Below are 19,732 nucleotides of genomic sequence, written 5' to 3'. Positions count from 1 at the left end.
AGAGTAAGAAAATCGGGAGAGTAACTTTTTCTTGATTTCAGCCGTTTATTCAGTCAATTCACAGTCATTACAGTGAGAAAGTTGGGGTATTAGTTGTTTGGGTACAGTAAATTTTGGGTTTTATTGAAAAGAGAGAGTGTTTTTTTTTTTTTTTTTTTTGGCAGAAAGTGAACAAATTGAATTCGGGTAGTGATGTTGAGGTCCATTTTCTATTTGGGTCATAAACAGACCCCAATATGTAGAGTGTTGGGTTTAAGAAACAGACCTTAAAGGAATTAAAAATCTTAATGGCCCAGCCCAACAGAAGGTTTGGGACCAGGCCAAGACAACTAGGCCCATATGGCCCAATCCCAATAATGTGTCGTGTGGTGGCGCGTGGTTCTCACGTTTCTGAATTGGGGTTTCTTTTACTCATGGTTCGACGTTGGAGTTGGCGTATTCGGTGACGGAGGGTGTCTGTGATGTTGATGTTGATGTTGGGCGAGTGTTGTATTCTCTATGGCGAGCAATGCCATGAAGGGAGGGGGAGGGACGTGTGTAAGTGGGCAATGCCGCCAAGAGACAACTGGATTTCTCTCTCTACAGTAACGTAAAACACACTCTCTCTCTCTAGAAGTGATAATCCCAGAATTTTGGAGTAGTTTGGTGCTGAATACGGTAGGAATTATAAGTTGAAAGGGGATTGAAATGGTGCTGTGAATAGGGTTTACGTTCTGCGCCGAATAGGGCGGAGAAGAAGACCCAATTCTGGCCAGTGATTTTGGTGTACGTTTCTTCTAGTGTGTGTTTTTTGTGTGCAAGTGTGTGTTTCACTCCATGATTTCGCATTTTTGGTACGATTACTCTTACACTAGTGCAGTTTATGGAAAATTTGGACCGTCTAGGGCATGGAGGAAGGGCGTTGAACCTGCGCTTTACAATCATGTTTCCAGAGCTCACTGGAAGTTATATTTCTGTAAATCAGGTATGTATGATTACAATCATTAGTAATTTTTTTTTCCCACCATATTTAATAGTCTTATAGTTCTCCAACATACACAGTCTAGTAAATTTTCAGATTTAATGTCTTGTTTTTCGCATAAAGATTTGTTCAAAAAACAAGTATATGCAGAGATGCAAATTGCCCTCACTGTACAAGAAAAATTGTCTTGTACTGCAATGCAAATTAAATATGTGACTCCAATTATTATTATTATTATTTTTTGGTGAGATCTCTGTTACTCTGTTTACTTATGCTAAATTTATCACTTTTAAGTATATGCAAAATTTGCCTTGTACTGCTATATAAGTATATGCAACATTAGTCTTGTTTTTATCTGAAAACACAGTATTGTAAATTTTAAAGTTGAACTTAATGTCATGTTTTTCCTTATTTAGTCCTACAATATTCACATAAAGATCTGTTACAAATACAACAAGTATATGCAGAAATGTGAATTGTCCTCGATGTATAGGGTAAACTTGTCTTGATGCTAAAACATATATGTAATTATGTCCAGGTATTGGTTATTGTTTATAAACCTGTGGTATTTTTTTATATTTGCAAAAAATAAGGAATGGAACATCTATATTTTTTCCTATTGGAAATTAGTATACTTTGTGATCCAGTGACCATTTGTTTTATTAGTGGCCTGCTAAACATTTTGGTTTAGCTCGTAGGTGAAAATTGTGACATAAGAAGTATCTGGTTTATTATTAGGCAAAGCTAAATAGCAACGATTTTTCGTTCACCTTTTGAGGATCATCTAGTGAGTACAACTAAGAAGACAGGTTCACCAAATTCATAATATCTTGCAAGCTAGTTTTTATTGATTTCAATGATTAACCTAGGTTTAAAGTTTCTTGATACCTCATGTGAAGTCTCAGCATATATATATATATATAGGTGTGTTTTTTTTTTTTTTTTTTTCTTTCTGCTTTTTCAATTGTAATGATTCTTCTTTCTTTCTTTCTTTGATCTTTTCCCTTGCCTGGATGGGTGTGGTGCTTTTCTATTTGCTTTGGAAGGATTTCTCATTCTTATTATCTTGGTGTCCTACATTTTTTTTTTCTCCGAATAATGATATCCCATCCGACTAGTTTGACCGAATTTTTGTCCGAATCCTACGTAACATAGCCACATCATTTCGCAACTAAATAAATTGTTGCTGCGTGAGATGCAAGCCTGGGAAGTTGAAAAGTTCTACAATCTATTAGGCCATCTGCACCAGCCTCTCCGGATTTTGGCTCTTTAAAAACGCCACATCAGTTTTTCCAAGAGCCACATCAGCAATTCAATTCCAAGAGTCACGTCAACAGTTTTCGCTCTCCAAAAACATGAACTTCATCAGGCTCTCCGAATTTTCGCTCTCCAAAAAAATAATAATAAAAAATTTAAATTATTATTTTTTTTAAACTTTTCCTAAACGGCTATATTTGCAACGGCTATATTTGCATCGGCTATATTTTCTCAACGGCAATATGTTTCAATCAAACAATATTTTTGAATTATTAAAAAAACTAAGATTTATATTAGAATTTGAAACAATACATTACCCATTATGGATTTAAAAAAACGAATTAAACAAAACAATTAAAAATAAATTAAATAATACAATATCCTAAATTGGAATAAGAAAATAAATATACCAAGGATTACAAAATCCTATGGGAACTTTGGGGCGGACCGTGAATTCAAAGATGCCAATATCTCATTTTGTCGTGCAAAAATTCAAGCTTTCCCCGCTTCTGTTGGTGCCGAATTTGGATCTGTTAACATGAGTTCATTCTCTTCAAGTCTCTATTTCTCTATAATCTTTAGCTGCCTTGTTTTCTCTTTCTCCATTTTTCTTACCTCTCGTGTCACTTGGGCATCCTGTATTTTCTCCTGACGACTCTCAAAACGGGTGGTGATATTATTAAATTTCGAAATGAATGTAGTTTGCAATTCATTCGCTGAATTAATTTTTGCTCGACGCTGCTTCGCCGCTTTTCTTCCTGCTGCTCTTTGTAGTTGATATTCTTCCACACCGGGTGAATCATTTTCCCCTATGTGTGGTGATTCTTCAGTTGAAGCTCCATCTGTCGTGGCTGCATGACTTAACGGAATAGATGGTAATGAGTGCCCAACAGACTCATTAATGTCAAAGTCAAATCCACTCCTCTTCTTCGGCTCTTTTTTCTTCTCTCCTTTTCTTACTTGTTCGGCGCAATGTGAATTCCATTTATTGTTATGCTTCAAGATCTCCCAGCAACTTTCTAACTTAAATTCACTACCTGTTTGGCTACGAAACAGGTCTTTAGCTGTTATCATCTACACGAAAAAATAACAAAAAATTAAAAGCCGACTATTTAAAATATTTACGAGTTATATTTAAACAATAAATAACTCACCATATCATCACTGCTGAAGCCGCTGGGACAATTCATTTCTATGGTAGTCATGCAGCCGGAAAATTTGCTGATTTTTTGTTGGATCACCGACCAACGATTCATCAAACCTCCATCATTTCACTCAGTTGGAACACCAATATGTTGTTTATATTGTTCCAGAATTCGCTCTCATAACTTCTTCTTACTTTGGTCTACCCCCGTAATCGCATCAGAGGTAATGGACAGCCACGCCCAACATAAAGCCTCATCTTCAGCCTTGGTCCAATTATTATGTTGGATAGCCGGTTGTTTTGACGGGAGTTTTGTGTTACTTGATTGTGGAACACTAGTACCATAATATTGATGAGAAGTTTGAGACGGTTGATAAGAAGGTTGGGATGATTGATGAGAAGGAAATTGAGAATCTCCTCTATAAAAATTGATATTGTCTTCGGGAAATGGCAAAAACTCATCGTTTGATGGGTTGAATTGGGTGTTATAATAAAATGGATGTCGAGAATCCATGGAATCAAAATGACTTTGAAAATAATAGCTGAGAGCATCTCCAACCGTTGTGTATATTTTTTTGTGTAAATCTGATGTGTCATGATGGATTTACATAAAAAAATTTAAATTATTTAATTTTAGCTCCAGCGGTTGTTTTTTACCTTTTGTATAAAAATATATCTCCCAATAACAATTATCCATGTGTCATGCCAGGACCCACATAATTTCTATAAACTTACTTAATATATGGTTGATTCTTTAATGGAATGAGAAAGAGGGATAAAAAAAGAAATATGTTGATTTGGCCGTGTAAAAAGGTTGTGTATTTTACACAATCCTTTTACACATTGGTGATGTGACAATATGTAGGTTAACAGACTGCTGGAGATGGAAAAAATTTACACATCATAGGTGGCAGTGTATATTTTACACAAAAGAGTACTTTAACATACCATTGGAGATGCTCTAAGATTGAGAAAATAGAAGAAGAAATAAGTTGAGCGGTAGATAATAGAGATGTGTTAGATGTGATGAATGATGGTAGGAGTTGGGGTATTTATAGAGATTTTTTAATTAATTTTTTTTTTTTTTAATAAAGTTAAAAAAATTTGAATTTTAAAACTTTTTTTAAAATTATAGCCATTTAGGCACTGTTTGTGTCAGCCAAACAGTGCCTTAACGACCAAATACACTATTTGGCCTACACATTTAAAATTTAAAGTAAAAAAAATAAAAATAAAAAACTAAATTTTAAGGGAAAAAAACAAAAAAAAAAAGGTTTTTTAATATGTTTTTGGCCTAAAAATTTTTTTTTTTTGGACAAACAATGCCTAAACAATATATTTTTTATTTAATGAATTTTATTTTATCCAAAAAAAAGAGCTCTAAATAACCTATTTTTAGGTTTTAATTCAAATTTTTTTTTCTGCCAAAAGGCACCGTTTGGAAACACTGTTCCAGCACCTGCAAAAAAAGACAAAAGAGTGGCAGCCAAATGGCGCCGTTTTGAAACCAAAAAAAATAAAAAAAAAATTACCACGATCGCGGGCCGGCTCGCTAAATACCGCGAGCCTAAATGGGCCCTAATAGTTTTGAAGAGGCCGCTGCACGACCCAAAGCCTCTCTCTCTCGCAGAAATTGGGTTCCGCTAGTGGGCTGCGGATGCTCTTAGGACCTCTCTCTCTCTCCTCTCTTTGTTTTTGCCTCTCACGCTGTGTCATCGATATCTTCTCTCTTCGTCTTTGATTCTTCCTCTCTTCTCTCCCTATGAGCTGGCTCTCTTTTGTCTTCGATTTTTTTTTGGATAATTAATAATTTTATTCAAAGAAAACAGAGAACAGTAAAAGAGGGACACCCCCAAAGTGAAAAAAAAAAAAAAAAAAAAAAAAACAAACAAACAAATACAACTGAGAGCCAGCGAAGGCTCAAGTATTCCAGAAAGGCAATTATATCTAACAGAGCTCCTACTGAACCTAGAGGAGGACATGGACAACATCTTTAGCGTACTGGAGTCAATGGACTTGTAGCATTGGAGAGCAATAGAGTCTTCATTAGAGAAAGTGTTCGAAAACCTTCTAGAGTTGTTCTCAGCCCAAATCATATACACACAGCAAGAGACAGTAAACTTACCTAGTAGATGATGCCAGTTCCTCTTAGATCGACAGTTGACAGAAATCCATTCAAGTATAGAGAATAACCTAACTATACCTTGCCAATCAGTGTCTACAGCAATAGCAACAGCAGACCAGACCTTCCGAGAGAATTGGCACTCAAAGATTAGGTGCTCAGTAGATTCAACTTGTCTTCTACAGAGAATGCAGCAATCAGATTGACCCATGCCCCTATCAAACAGCGACTTCATGGTGCTTAACCTGTCCTTGGCTGCCAGCCAAAGGGTGAAAGAATGTTTAGGGACACCACCTTTAAACCAAACAGCCTTGGAAAAATTCCATGAGTTATGTTGAATCCTATAATCCTCATAGGCATCCCCGACTGAGAAAGGCCTATTGGACTTAGACCAAACAACCACATCCTGTCCAGAATCTGAAGTAATAGAAAACTGATTTAACAAAATACCAATGTCCCTGACATTACATGCATGAGAAGAAGGCCAATTCCATCTCCCCTCATATAGAATATCAGCGACTTTAGCATGATGAGAAATGCCAGAATCATGTATAATTCTATGGCCGTTGGCAAGCACAATAGGACCACAAGGAAGCCATGGGTCAAACCATGAAGAGGTGTTCAAACCAGAATGGATGATATGTTTAAATTTACATCTAAGCATTTGCCTCCAACACCAAGAAGCAGAGGAAGGAATCTTAACTACCCCAAAACCCTTTGAGAAGGTAGGAGGAGATCCATTTACACCAAATAGAGTGAGAGGAAGCAAAATTATCAGAGATGAGATTCCAAATGTTTTGCAGAAGATGGCCTTGTTCCATGCCTGCAAGTCCTTAATACCTAGACCACCTTCAGCAGCAGGGGGGCACACATTTGATGGCCTTGTTCTCTTCGATTTTGCCAAATCGAAGATGGAAACAAAGCATTTGTTTCGTAAAATCTAAGAGGAAATAGAACATGTAAATGTGTGTTTCTCGAAGGAGAACGTATTGAAATTTTTTGAATGAGAATTGCTATGTTTGTACCAAAGACGAAGATTTTTTTCTTATATGTTGTTAAGCATTTTGAATGAGTTTCTACTGCATCAGGTTCAATTATCATTTTGTCTCCAACTTTTCATCGGTTTAGGGCTTTCACAGTTTAGTTAATACCCATTTTTTCTCATTTGACATGTTTATTTGTACCATATGCTTAATTGTTGTTTATACTACAAATCACACCTTTATTTAAATTCTAGTAGTTCATATCTGAAAATTTTAATTTCTTCTTTATTGTGTTCACTCATTTGACAGATACAAAGATGCATTGCAACGAGGGATAAAAATGGTCTCCATTTTGCTTCTCACTGGATTGGACCAATTAGGGGGTAAATTTGGCTCGGGTAAAATCGGATTTACTAGCTTCCTTGTACACCTGCTTTATATAGCTTCTTTGTATATCTGTTCTACACACCGTATTTATTTAATTTTTTTTATTAATCTGACTTGGACTTGGACTTGTACGTGGGCACAGGTCTTTGGAAGACTTACAAAAATAAGTTTGAAATTCGAAATCCCCCAACCAAAACGAGAGGTCTCCAAATTTTTTTTCCCCCTTCAGAAACACAGAGCTCTCCCAACCAAAACCACATCTGCTCCAAGCGGAGTCAGTTACTATTCATGCGCAGAATCTGAGTAGTTGAATCTCTCAACAATTCCTTCGTTTCTTCCGTTTTCAATTTATTGATTCGGATGAGGTTAGCTACTCTTTACTCTGTATCTCTCATTGGCAAACTCTTGAGTGCTTTCTTTGTTGGGATTGATCTGATATTTAAATATGTTTGGTCATCGAATTGTCAAAGGGGTTTTATAGGGTTTTGATTTTTTTTTTTTTTTCCTGTAAAGATTGGTTTTAGGTTTAATTTGCATTAATGGCAAAGATTTCATGTACCACTTATATCTAGGTTGATTTCACGGTGCATGGCCAGTTAAGGTTGTGTTTTTTGGATCCCAATATAGTTTGTGTTAGGAATTTATTTATTTTAAATGTGTTTTTTTTTTTTTTTTTTTTTTGTTTTGTTTTGTTTTTTTTTTTTTTTTTTTTGTTGGGGTTTCTTTGTTGTTTGAATTTAATCTTTATTTGGGATTCTTACAGAACAGCAACTTATTGGCTCTTAGTGTTAGTTTTAGCTGCAGTGACTCCCATCTTTTTATTCCTGCTTCTTTTCCCCCACTTTGGAATGTGATTTATTCAATGGATTTAAATGATTAGACTTTGCAGCATTTTACTCTACTTACCAATTGATATTTGCATTACTTGATTTCATCATTAACAGACTTTTGACAGGAAGCTCAGACTATTGTGGCATGCAGCCTTTCCAGATGTTGCTCTTGCTGGTTTGATCTCTGAGCAATGGAAAGATATGGCTTGGCAAGTCTCTAATCCATTGACTGACTTAAGGTACCATCTGTAACTTAAAATGCTAACTTGAGTTTAAGGTGTCTATTAGGTGATAATCATATTATAATTGAGGTTTTTGAATTATCCTTACTTGTAATTTATATTGAAGAGTGTTGGATGTCACATTGAAAAGATACAGTCAGTTGTTTTTCATGATTTTATTCACAGTAAATTTGGGTTTCCTGTTGCTGAAATGAGTTTGATATGGTGATTTCATCAAATGCTGGTGCCTTGATTTTTTCAAAAGCCTTTGTTGTAGTAGTCTATCTCATTAATAACTCCTTTCTGAGAACTGGCTTGTGCTACAAATGTTAGGGTCTGTTTGGTTATGAAGGTTCAGAGTCATTTTAAAGGAACCTTATCATGTGATCAAAAGCGAAGTAACGGAAAGCTGGTCTTTAAATAACATTAATAGTTTGTGTATATATATATATATATATCATGTGTATAGATATTCTCTGATTCATTTTACATCACATTTCCTAATATAAACAAATGGAAAAATGCCATCTTCATAGATGTCCAAATTAAATCTTAAGATAAAAGAAATTGGTGAATCTGATGCAACTCGGATGATATTTTTTTATAGAGATGTAATTATGATGATATTTTTGGTAGGTTAGTTATGATTTAATGAAATGGAATATCACTTTACACCACGGTTCCACATATAAGAGAACTTGATTTGACACATAAATAGAATTAACTTTATGTTATTTTTTTATTTATTCCCCATGTTTCTAAAATAAAACAAGTTGATGCATAGTTACTCACTTAGGGATGCACTAACTGATTTGGGTATGGGCATGTGACAATTTTAATTATGTTCAGTAATGCCAGATGCTAAAGAATTTCAAAGGCCAGGTTGATCAAATAATATTTGTGAGAAAAAGTCAAGTAATGATGATTTATTATTCAGATGTGTTTTTCTTTTATTAGAATGTTGAGTAAATATTTGTTGGCTTAGTAGTTACAGTTATATAAAGAGCATGCATTGACATATAGGATAATGGCTCTATATGCCAAGGGACTCAGGTACCTATATTGATTTACTCTAAGCCTCTAAGGGAATCCTTGCTAACCATGTCACTATATAATTTTTATTTTTTTTACTTTTTTTTTGGTTGGGGGGGAGGGGGATCAATTTACCTAAAGTGAAAAAATGGGTGTCTCACTGTCCATAAAATAAATTCATCTTATCATGGTTGTGGCTTTTGCTCCTTTTATTTGTATCTTATCATGGTTGTGGCTTTTGCTCCTTTTATTTGTAGGGATGAGGAAGGATTGTTTTATGCATTAGACCTTGGTGGCACAAATTTCTGTGTCCTTCAGGTACAGTTGGATGGTAAAGACAAACACGTTGCTAAACAAGAATTTGAGGAAGTTTCTAGTCCTCCACATGTGATGGTTGGCAGTTCAGTGGTGAGTAATTCAAGCATCCACACAATATCTGACTCTCATTAGATTGCTTTAAAGTCTGAAGCTTCAAACTATGGTGATTTCAGGCTTATAGAGTTTTATTGCTGAGGCACTCGCTAAATTTGTTGCTACAGAAGGTGAATATTTCCATCTTTCACCTGGTAGACAAAGAGAGCTGGGTTTCACCTTTTCATTCCCAGTTAGGCAATCATCCATTGTAGGAGGAAGTCTTATTAAAAGGACAAAAGGTTTCTCTATCGAATCAATGCGGTTAATCTCAGTTACCTTTACTCTTGAATTGTGTAATCTTTATTTGTTATTTTTACTCACAGTTTCTAATATTAGTTTTTACTCCAAATAATGTAGATGTCTACAACTGAATAAATTAATATTGAATTGTTCTATTCAGAATTCTGGTTGAGAAAAATGGTCGTGTTTCACAATTTTTTTCCTTCTATAAAATTAATCTCATGGTAATCAAATTCCTCATAAGTCATAACCGTATATTTAGGCACGAGAGTTGCTGCCTGAGCCATGAATTTTCTGCCCGAGTTCATAAATTAGTGTGACTTAGATTAGCTTCTTGTCATGACTAAAGAAGGTCTTAATGGGTCAATAAAACGGCAGAAAAGTTCTTCTGACCAGATTATTTAGAACTCACTTCTTAAATTCAAAATAAAAAAGTCCAATTCTAGTTGAAGTGAAACTTTGATATGAAATATTATTTGTATTTTTGTAAGAGTTATGCTTTTCAATAGTTATGCTTGATTATGGCTTCATTGTAAATTGATCGTTTTGTGAATTGATATGGTCAATTCTGTAATAATCTAGAAGCATGCTTTTGGATTGCCACTTAATTTAAGAACTGCCCAGAGCATTTCCCTTTCCTGGTTAATTGAACCATGGATATCATAAAAGGCCATTGTTGTATCTATTCATTACTAAATTATTAGTGCTTTCTATTTCAATTTTCAAATTATTGATTTTAGTTTCATAAGCTATTTCTTAGTTGATAAACAGTACTAGGATCAATGCCTGTTTTAATTGGCTTCATTAAGCATAATATAAAATTTTGTTCTTAGAGGTAAGGACTTATTAGGTCCAACCGTCCAACACTTGCTCTATCTATCTTTTAGCGTATAATGCTCTCTTCTGGTTTTATTTGGCTCATTATAGGTTGGATAAGATGTTGTGGCTACTTTGGTGACTATTGTTTTCTTTTTATATGAATATTGTCAGGATGATTGACAGTTTGTTGCTGGTGATGTATTTCAGATGTCAATCTGGTCAGCTTCCTTGGTATTTTGCTTGGTGGCTTACATTTTAAACTTGACCCCCTTAACTTGTTTGATTAATGCAGGTGAATGATACAATTGGAACATTAGCAGGAGGCAGAAACTACAACCAGGCTGTCATTGCTGTTTTGATTTTGGGTACAGGAACTAATGCAGCATATGTGGAGCAGGCACATGCAATTCCCAAATGGCACGGTCTACTGCCTAAATCAGGTGAGATGGCTACCAGTTTTCAAATGTTTGAACCTATTGTTTTCAAATCATGATTTAAACTTTCTTCTAATTCATTTTTTTATACTTTTAATTTGTCCCTTCCATTGGGTAGAAGTGTTTGTGGTTCCAAACCAGGTGTCAATCTGTAACTTGATATGCGATTGCTTCTTAATAAAAGATATTTGGGATGGTATTTTAATTTTTATATCCTTGGAAAAAACTAGCAAATTAATATTTGATTTTTTGCTTCTGCATACAGGGATCTATCATATAATAAGGGCTTAATAGGTTCTCTTCCCTCATAAATTGAAAATTGAAAGAAGTTATTGGACTTGTAAGGACATTCTTATTTTTTTATTAAAATATTAACTGATAACTAAAATGGTAGTTACAATGCTCTGATAAACCAATTTGATTCTACTCTGCATCAGAATTCTAGTTGTTTGCAGGTTTATTGGTCTGATTCCAGAGATGATATCATCTCTCTCCAGCAGCTGGTTTTCTTGTAAGGATTTCAAATCTGGCATTCTAGTTCTATTTTAATGTGAGAGCTAATGAACATGCAAGTCGTTTGCTGAAATTTGGCCTTTAAACTTCTTTAATAAGTGAAGCATCTAGCTCCAGTATGTTTGGAAGGAAAAATTTAAGACTGACTTTTTCAAGTTTTTCATACTAGTTGCACCTCTATTTTCCTTGGATATGTGTTATTTAATTATGTATTTGTCAACGTCATGTTGTGGCCCGAATTTGGTGCGGGGTCGTGTTGCAACCCGTTGATTGTGCTTAAAGTAGGGCCTAAGTCCACCAAAGGTATGGCCTTTGGGGGCAGCGGCCCCAAGGAAAATTTTTGACCCGATTTTTGCTTGCGGGTCGTGGACCCTATTTAGTACTCCTCTCTTGTAGCCCGATATATAAGGGTGTTCAAGATTTGGAGTGGATTATAGAGAGACATTGAAAATCACATAAGAGAGGGTGAGAGCAAGAGTTCGGTTTTGGGGCTGAAATATGTAATCTCCTTATTTCTGCATGGTGAAAACTTTTGCCGGATCTTCACCATAGATGTAGGCTTTGCCGAACCACACTAAATCTTTTTGTTCTTTGTGTGGTGTTTTTACTTTTCTGTCGTGTTTGTTGATTTGTTCTTTGGTTCGCTGTGTTTGTCATCACAGTCAAAGAAAGCATCTCACAAGGTTTTGAACTGGTTATTTGAAGTTCTGTAACTCCAAATCCCTTCCCCCACAAGGCCGTGGATACTAACCTTCTTGTCACTATATTATTTATAGAAATGGGAAGTAATCTGCTTCCTATATATTTGATTTACAAAATCAAATTCAGAGCTCTCTGAAAATCAAATCTCTAGATACTGTTTCAAAGAAGCAAAACCAGAGCAAATTCAGACCTACTGTATATATAAAGATTTTGTTGAATGAGAGAAAAAATTGAATGAAGCAAGATGGCAATTATGAAAGAGAGAATGTTCAGGTTGCATAGACACGTGTCAGAATCTGTCAAGTCTGGAGAGAGAATCGATCAACTTCTCCAACATTCAGCCTCTTCAGGTCTCCTCTCATTTTTCACTTTTATTTTTTGTTTGCGTTTATTTTTTTAAGTTTGATTAATATACTGTTGGAACTTGGAAGCTATAAATACTTATGATGTTTTGAAATAAAGCAAATTCTGCAATACGGAGGAGTAAAGATTTATATTATTACCCGAAATTCCGGAACAATTAAAAGATGGTTAGTTCTTAAACATTAAGCTAATTATTACTTGATTTATTGTCATCACCATTTTGGTGTGGTATGTCTTTGATGTGACTGGATGACACTGGGCAAGTGGTAATGTAAGAGAATTTGTAATCATAATTTTGGAGCTAATACAAGAAGGAATTTTTATTGGGGATGTGAGTATATGTAAACGAGTAAAGATTTATTTTTATTTTTTTAATCAATTATTGGATATTTATTGAATTTGTGTTTTATCCATTTTATAAAAATTGCCAGAAAAGAAAAAAGATATATACTTAAGTATGAAAACCCGTGTCTCGTAGGAATCAGTATGAGGTGATATTCTCACTAATCTCTTTGATTTAAGTTTTCTCAAATTCTTGTTTTTAGTTCATTATGTTTATAATCTACAGCTATTTGAAAATTAATGGCAATCCTAGATACTCTCACTCTTTGAAACTTAGTATCTCCTTTAGTGCTAACATTGTCAATTTATGGATCCTCCTATAGTTGGTCACAATGAAGCTCTTTAATTTTTCTATATTCAGTGGTTATGAAGCTATCAATGGATATTCTGAATATTTAAGTCCTTTAAATCATTAATATGGTTATCTTTTGCTACTTGGAGTGCGAACAAATTTGAAAAATGGCTTTTGCCATTGCTGAAATTTTATTTTGTTAAATGTTATGCAGTACTGGACTTTGCCATCATTGTCATGTTGAAGTTTTTACCAACCTCTCATGGTGTATTATGGTATTGTCACTACCATTTTCATGACTGAAAACTTGTCTTTAGGCTAGTAGTCAATCATATTATTAGACTAGACAAGCTCACCCTTCAACCTTCTAACTAATTGACCAAGTTTGACAGGGTAGTTTGGGAACGGTAGAGAAAAAGAAAAGCAGAAAACAAGTCAATTTATGCTTCTTTTAGAGCATAACAAACCTGCAATTCCAACTATTTTTCCATTTTACTCCAGGAGTTAAAATATTTCATTTATTTAATATCTCATTAGATCAACTATCTTTATGATAGGTAAAATTTCGCTAACCTTGTTTGACAATAATAACATATGCTCCTTTTTACATGCTTTGTTCATTAAATACATCATTTTAAAAAAATTCTATAGCCTATTCTTGACATATAGATTTGGTTTCTTTTATGTGCAGCGGGTGTGCAAAGGTTTTAAGGTTCCAAAGGCCACCCAACTTGCAGGCAACCGGAGATTAAAGTCAATATTGGACCTGACGTGCTATATAAGTTCTCTATTTTCTTTTTCTCCTCCACAATATTTTCTCTTCATTTTCTTCGGTTTCAGTATTCAGACAAAAACATTATTAGTAATTTTCTATGCAGTTTGTTTTGCATATAATGTTGTCGTTTTATTGGCGTTAATTGATTACAATGTTGTAAGCCAATACTTTGTTTGTTTGTTTAAGTTTCTAATGGCATTTCCTTTGTGTTATTACCATTTCAAATTAAATATATAGTGTTTTTTATTCGGTTTGATTATGCTTAGAATCAACAACTTGAACTTGAAGTGTATTTCCATTCTTCTTCCCCAGCCCTCCTCTTAGTGAAGAACTTTATCAGTTATCAATTATCACGGTGTTGGTGTTATGAGTTTTTTTATTGTCAAGTTTTTCTTTTGTTGTGAATTATTATCAGAGAGAAATGACAGTCTTTTTCAATAAAAAAATTAAGAGAAGAGTCCTGCCATGTATGCATGCATAATTGTCGAATGAAGCGTAGATACTTCGTCGGATGCATTGTAGGGAGACTAGTCACCCAGGAAGTATAGATACTTCACCAAAGGTGCCGTAGTGGTATCGGACTAGTGTCGGTCTAGGATATGCCTGGAAAATAAAATTTTAATTTTTGGATACGATTGGGATACGGATGCGCGGAAATACTTTTTGGATATAAATTTATGATAATACAAAGGGGTTTATATCGGATATGTGTGGAGAGTAAGAAAACTTAAATCTTATGTGATAAATCCATGATAATAATATAATCTATAATGCTACGTTTGGTGTGCAGGAATGGAATAGAATGAATGTCCATTCCAATCATTCATTTGTTTGGTATGCAATTTAAAGTGGGAATGGCCATTCCATTGGAATGAAAATTCATTTATGGAAATGAAAATCCATTCCACAACTAAACATATGGAATGACCATTCCATTCCCAAGTAATTTATTTTAAAAAACCGACTTTCCAAAACACCCTCATATTCCAAGTCTAAAAACCACCATTATCTTCCACCAAAATCATCTCCGCTTTTCACCACCACCACCACTACCAATGCCTTCCACCACCACCGACTTTCACCATCACCTACCACTTTCCACCACCACCAACGCCACTGCCTTTCACCACCGCTACCACCACCGTTTGCCGCAACCACCACCATCGCCTTTTACCACCTCCACCACCACCTTCCACCACCATCACTGTTACCGCCTTTCACTACCACCACCACCTTCCACACCGCCACTACCGCCGCCTTCAACAACCACCAACGCCGCCGCCGCCGCCATCGCCTTCCACCACCACTATCACCTTCTACCACCACCACCACCACCACCACCACCACCTTTCACCACCACTACCGCCATCACCTTTCACCACCACCACCTTTCACCACCACTACCGCCTTCCGCCACCGCTTTCCGCCACCGCCGCCACCACCACCACCACCACCACCACCTCCGCCGCCTTCCACCACCATCGTCACCACTTTCCACCACCAATACCGCCACCACTTCCACTGCTTTCCACCACCACTATAGTTACACCACTATCTCCTTCCACCACAACCACCATACTATTGCCACCGCCTTCCACCAACACCACTGCCACATTTCACCACCACTGCTGTCACCAATTTTCACCATTGCCACCATCGCCGCCTTCCAACACCACCACATACACTACTACCGCTTTTCACCATCCACCACCGCCACTACCACCATTTATTTTTAAAAAATTATTAGAGAATATCATTTTGTTAATTTTATTTAATTTATTTGTTACTAAGAAGGATATTTTGGAGAATTCAATTAGAAATTTATTCCATTCTAAATTTTAAATTGATCAACCAAACACTAGAACGAATACTATCATTTCATTTCTACAAATTTCATATTTACAACCAAACAATAGAATGAGAATTACCATTCTATTTCATTCCCATTCTAATTCAATTCCACTTGCATTCCATTCCATTCTTGCACACCAAACATAGCATAATATATGTCAAGTAACATATATTCTAACAATTCTCAATCCCAACACTAGTGAACTATGCATTAGGGATATCATAGAGGTTATAATTGTAGTACGGTTTTTTAACCTCTTCTAACAAGTCAGCCATCAAGATTCAACATAACAAATGTGTTACTACCTTTTTGGATCGTAGAGAAAGGAAATAGGCCTTTTTTGTTTTTGTTTTTTTTTTAAAAAATTTTTAGGAAGGAAGACTTAATCAGATTAAGGAAATCAATTCGCATGGCAAAAAAGCTTAGGGGGACATTTAGATATAACAGTTGCAACTAGGTTTGACAATTATCAAACTTAAGATAGTAGAATTGCATCAACGTTTGGATCAATAAACCTACAAATAAATAGTATAACTTATTAGCAAATCAATCATTAAACACAACTTCAAGATTAGGGGTGACAAATTGTTGGGTTTATTTCCTTTTATATGGAGAAAACCCAAGTGGGTTTTATTAAAGTCCAAAGCCCAGCCTTTTAGGGTGTATAACCCTAAGGAAGTCAGAAAAAAGAAAAAAAAAAAATAAGCCGTAGCTTTCCCAAGAGAGAGAAAGGAAAAACGCAGTTTTTTCTCATACTGCCTAGATTTCATCAAAACTTCGATCCCGCTTCGTCCGTGGTCCGATCGAGCTAAAATTTAGAGGAAAGGTTCACGACTCAATGAGTTAAAATCTTAACGGTGGAGATCGAATTTTGAGCTCGGGAACAGTGATTCGTGCCCGTAAACAGTAACCGGGTTTATGGTATTCTCCAATTCTCTTTATTTTTTGCCAAGATTGGTGATATCTTGATGAGTTGTATTGTAGCCTCTAATTGCAATTATAGAAGATTTTGTGTACCCATTATTTGGTTGATAATTGATATTTTAACTGGACTAGGTCCCGTGGTTTTTCTTCCTCACACTGGGGAAATTTTTCACGTAAAAAATTACGTGTGTTCTTATGGCTTGGTGTGATTGATTATTTCTCTATTATTTTTCAACACATATAAAAGTACAGATACATTATATTTGCTTGCATATAGGGAGAAGAGTTATTCCGCTGTGTTTGTTTATTGTTATCTCTCCCAACAAAGTGGTATCAGAGCTCCAGGTTGACAGATTGCCAAGTTGGCAGTTTGAGTTATGGAAGCTAATACGAGTAGAATGATTAATCTCAATGGTTCAAATTATCACATATAGAAAGAAAAAATGGAGGATCTTCTTTATGTGAAAGATTATTACCTACCGGTGTTTAGTGCTGAAAAATTAGAAAACAAGTCTGATGTGGAATGGACTTTGTTACATCGACAGGTGTGTGGGTATATGAGGCAGTGGGTAGATGATAATGTTTTGAACCATATTAGTGGAGAGACAAATGCACGTTCTCTATGGAGTAAGCTTGAACAACTATATGCTAGAAAGACTGGAAATAATAAATTATTTTTGATTAAACAAATAATGGCTTTCAGATACCAGGACGGGACTCCTTTATCTGATCACCTGAATACATTCCAAGGAATTATTAATCAGCTGGCTGGAATGTGTATTAAGTTTAATGGTGAGATACAAGGGTTATGGTTGCTTGGTTCATTACCGGACTAGTGGGAGACGCTCAGAACTTCATTGTTTAACTCCGCTCCAGAAGGTGTAATCACAATGGATATGGCCAAGAGTTGTTTGCTAAATGAAGAGATGAGAAGAAAAACACAGGGATCCTCTTCACAGTCAGAGATCTTGGTTACAGAAAAGAGGGGGAGAAGTAAGAGTATAGGTTCGAAGAACAGAAATAACAACAAAAGCAAGTCCAACAAGTTTGCAAATGTTGAGTGTTATCATTGCGGGAAAAAGGGACACATCAAGAAATATTGCAGGCAATTGAAGAAAGAAAACAAGAATAAGAAAGGGAAGGGAACGAAGAATGGAGATAACAAAGATGGTGATGATAGAGTTCCTACCACCACTCATGCAGACTTCCTCATTATTTATGATGATGAGACGATAAATGTTGCATACCATGAGACCAGTTGGGTGATTGACAGTGGTGCCTCCATTCATGCTACATCTCGGAAGGATTTCATTATATCTTATAAATCTGGTGATTTTGGAACAGTAAAGATGGGCAATGATGGCTTGGTTAAAGCCATTGGAATTGGGGATGTGTATTTGAAGATGAATAATGGCACGAGGTTAGTTCTCAGAGATATGAAGCATGTTCCTGACATTCGTTTGAATTTGATTTCTGCAAGTAAACTTGATGATGAAGGGTATTGTAGCACTTTCAGTGATGGCCAGTGTAAGCTCGCTAGGGGTGCTATGGTTGTGGCTCGAGGCATGAAGCACTCTGTACTGTACGTTCTACAAGTAAAGATCTCCAACGACATTGTTAATGCGATGAAGGATAATGACACAACAGAGTTGTGGCAAAAGAGACTGGCTCACATGAGTGAGAAATGATTAGCTCTACTGGGGAAGAAAAGTCTACTATGTGGACTGAAAAGTACACTTCTGAAAAGGTGTACTCATTGTTTGTCAGGGAACCAGAGCAGAGTCTCTTTCAAGAATTCCCCTCATTCGAAAAAGTCAGAGATACTGGATTTGGTACATTTAGATGTGTGTGGCCCTATGAAGACGAGAACACTTGGTGGCTCCAGATACTTTGTGACCTTCATAGATGACCATTTAAAGAAGTTATGGGTATATACCTTGAATTCAAAAGACTAAGTGTTGGCAGTATTCAAATGATTTCAAGCCTTAGTTGAGAGACAGACTGGGAAGAAATTGAGATGCATTCGTACTGATAACGGCAGAGAGTATTCTGGTCCTTTTGATGAGTATTGTAGATAGCAGGGTATCCAGCATCAAATGACAACTCCGAAAACTCCTCAGTTAAATGGCATAGCAAAAAGGATGAACATGACACTGGTTGAGAGAGTGAGATGTTTGCTTTCACATGCCCAGTTGCCAAAATCCTTTTGGGGGGAGGCATTGAGCACAGTTGTTCATGTGTTAAATCTCACACCCTGTGTTCTTTTACAGTTTGATGTGCCAGACCGAATTTAGACAGGTAAGGATGTTTCCTATAATTATCTGCTTGTGTTTTGGGTGCAAAGCATTTGTGCATATTCCAAAAGATGAAAGGTCTAAACTTGATGTGAAAACGCGACAATGTATATTCCTTGGCTATGGCCAAAATGAGTTTGGGTACAAGCTTTATGATCCAGTTGAGAAGAAAATTGTGAGAAGCAGAGATGTTGTGTTTGTAGAAGATCAGACGATTCAGGATATTGAGAAAACAGGGAAATCTATGTCTCAGCAAGGTGATATCTTAACTGATGTAGATCTAGCTCCTCTGAAGAATCTGTCGTCTCAGGTTGAGAATGATGTTCAGGATGACCACCAGTGTACAGGTGATGTGGATGTTTCCCTACAAGTTCAGGGAGATGTTGAGACTGATGAACAGTTGACAGTGCCAGAGATTCCACTAGAGATTCCATCTAGGAAGTCTGCCAGAGACTGACATCCTTCCACTTGGTATTCAGCAGAGCAGTATGTGTTATTGACTGACGGGGGAGAGCCCTAGAGTTTTGTAGAAGCCAAAGAAGATGAACACAAGACAGAATGGGTTGAGGCCATGCAAGATGAGATGCAGTCATTGCATGATAACCACACCTTTGAGTTAGTAAAGCTACCTAAAGGAAAAAGAGCTTTGGAAAACAAGTGGATTTACAGGAAGAAGCCAAATGAGTTCTCTTCCCAGCCACTGTACAAAGCTAGATTGATTGTCAAAGGGTTCGGTTAGAGAAAAGGCATTGACTTTGATGAAATCTTCTCTCCAATCGTAAAGATGTTATCGATCCATATAGCATTCGGTCTAGCAGCTCGTCTTGACTT

At 36.0% G+C, this 19,732-nt stretch overlaps 1 protein-coding gene across 5 annotated transcripts; it reads left to right on the top strand.

The window, feature by feature from the left end:
• Positions 1 to 450: 450 nt before the first annotated feature.
• LOC132270437 (hexokinase-1-like) lies at positions 451 to 14,043 on the top strand. 5 transcript variants are annotated; one of them, XM_059771616.1, is made up of 10 exons: positions 451 to 765; positions 860 to 964; positions 6,777 to 6,865; positions 6,997 to 7,219; positions 7,810 to 7,923; positions 9,195 to 9,345; positions 9,429 to 9,479; positions 10,703 to 10,850; positions 11,110 to 12,409; positions 13,748 to 14,043. In XM_059771616.1, the coding sequence occupies exons 4-9, from the start codon at positions 7,215 to 7,217 to the stop codon at positions 11,133 to 11,135; spliced, it is 495 nt and encodes a 164-aa protein (XP_059627599.1). In that variant the 5' UTR covers positions 451 to 765; positions 860 to 964; positions 6,777 to 6,865; positions 6,997 to 7,214; the 3' UTR covers positions 11,136 to 12,409; positions 13,748 to 14,043. The 5 variants fall into 5 exon arrangements, with proteins under 5 accessions (XP_059627599.1, XP_059627600.1, XP_059627601.1 ...); XM_059771617.1 differs by having other exon boundaries at positions 7,799 to 7,923; positions 10,703 to 12,409; XM_059771618.1 differs by lacking the exons at positions 11,110 to 12,409; positions 13,748 to 14,043 and having other exon boundaries at positions 9,429 to 9,612; positions 10,703 to 10,775.
• Positions 14,044 to 19,732: the final 5,689 nt, after the last annotated feature.

This window comes from Cornus florida, unplaced genomic scaffold (genome assembly GCF_030987335.1).
Source record: "Cornus florida cultivar Cherokee Brave unplaced genomic scaffold, ASM3098733v1 CherokeeBrave_3.0.0_Hap2_Chr08, whole genome shotgun sequence".
Classification (NCBI taxonomy): Eukaryota; Viridiplantae; Streptophyta; class Magnoliopsida; order Cornales; family Cornaceae; genus Cornus; species Cornus florida.
Note: the sequence above shows the minus strand (reverse complement) of the source record. Positions and strands in the feature narration are given on the sequence as shown.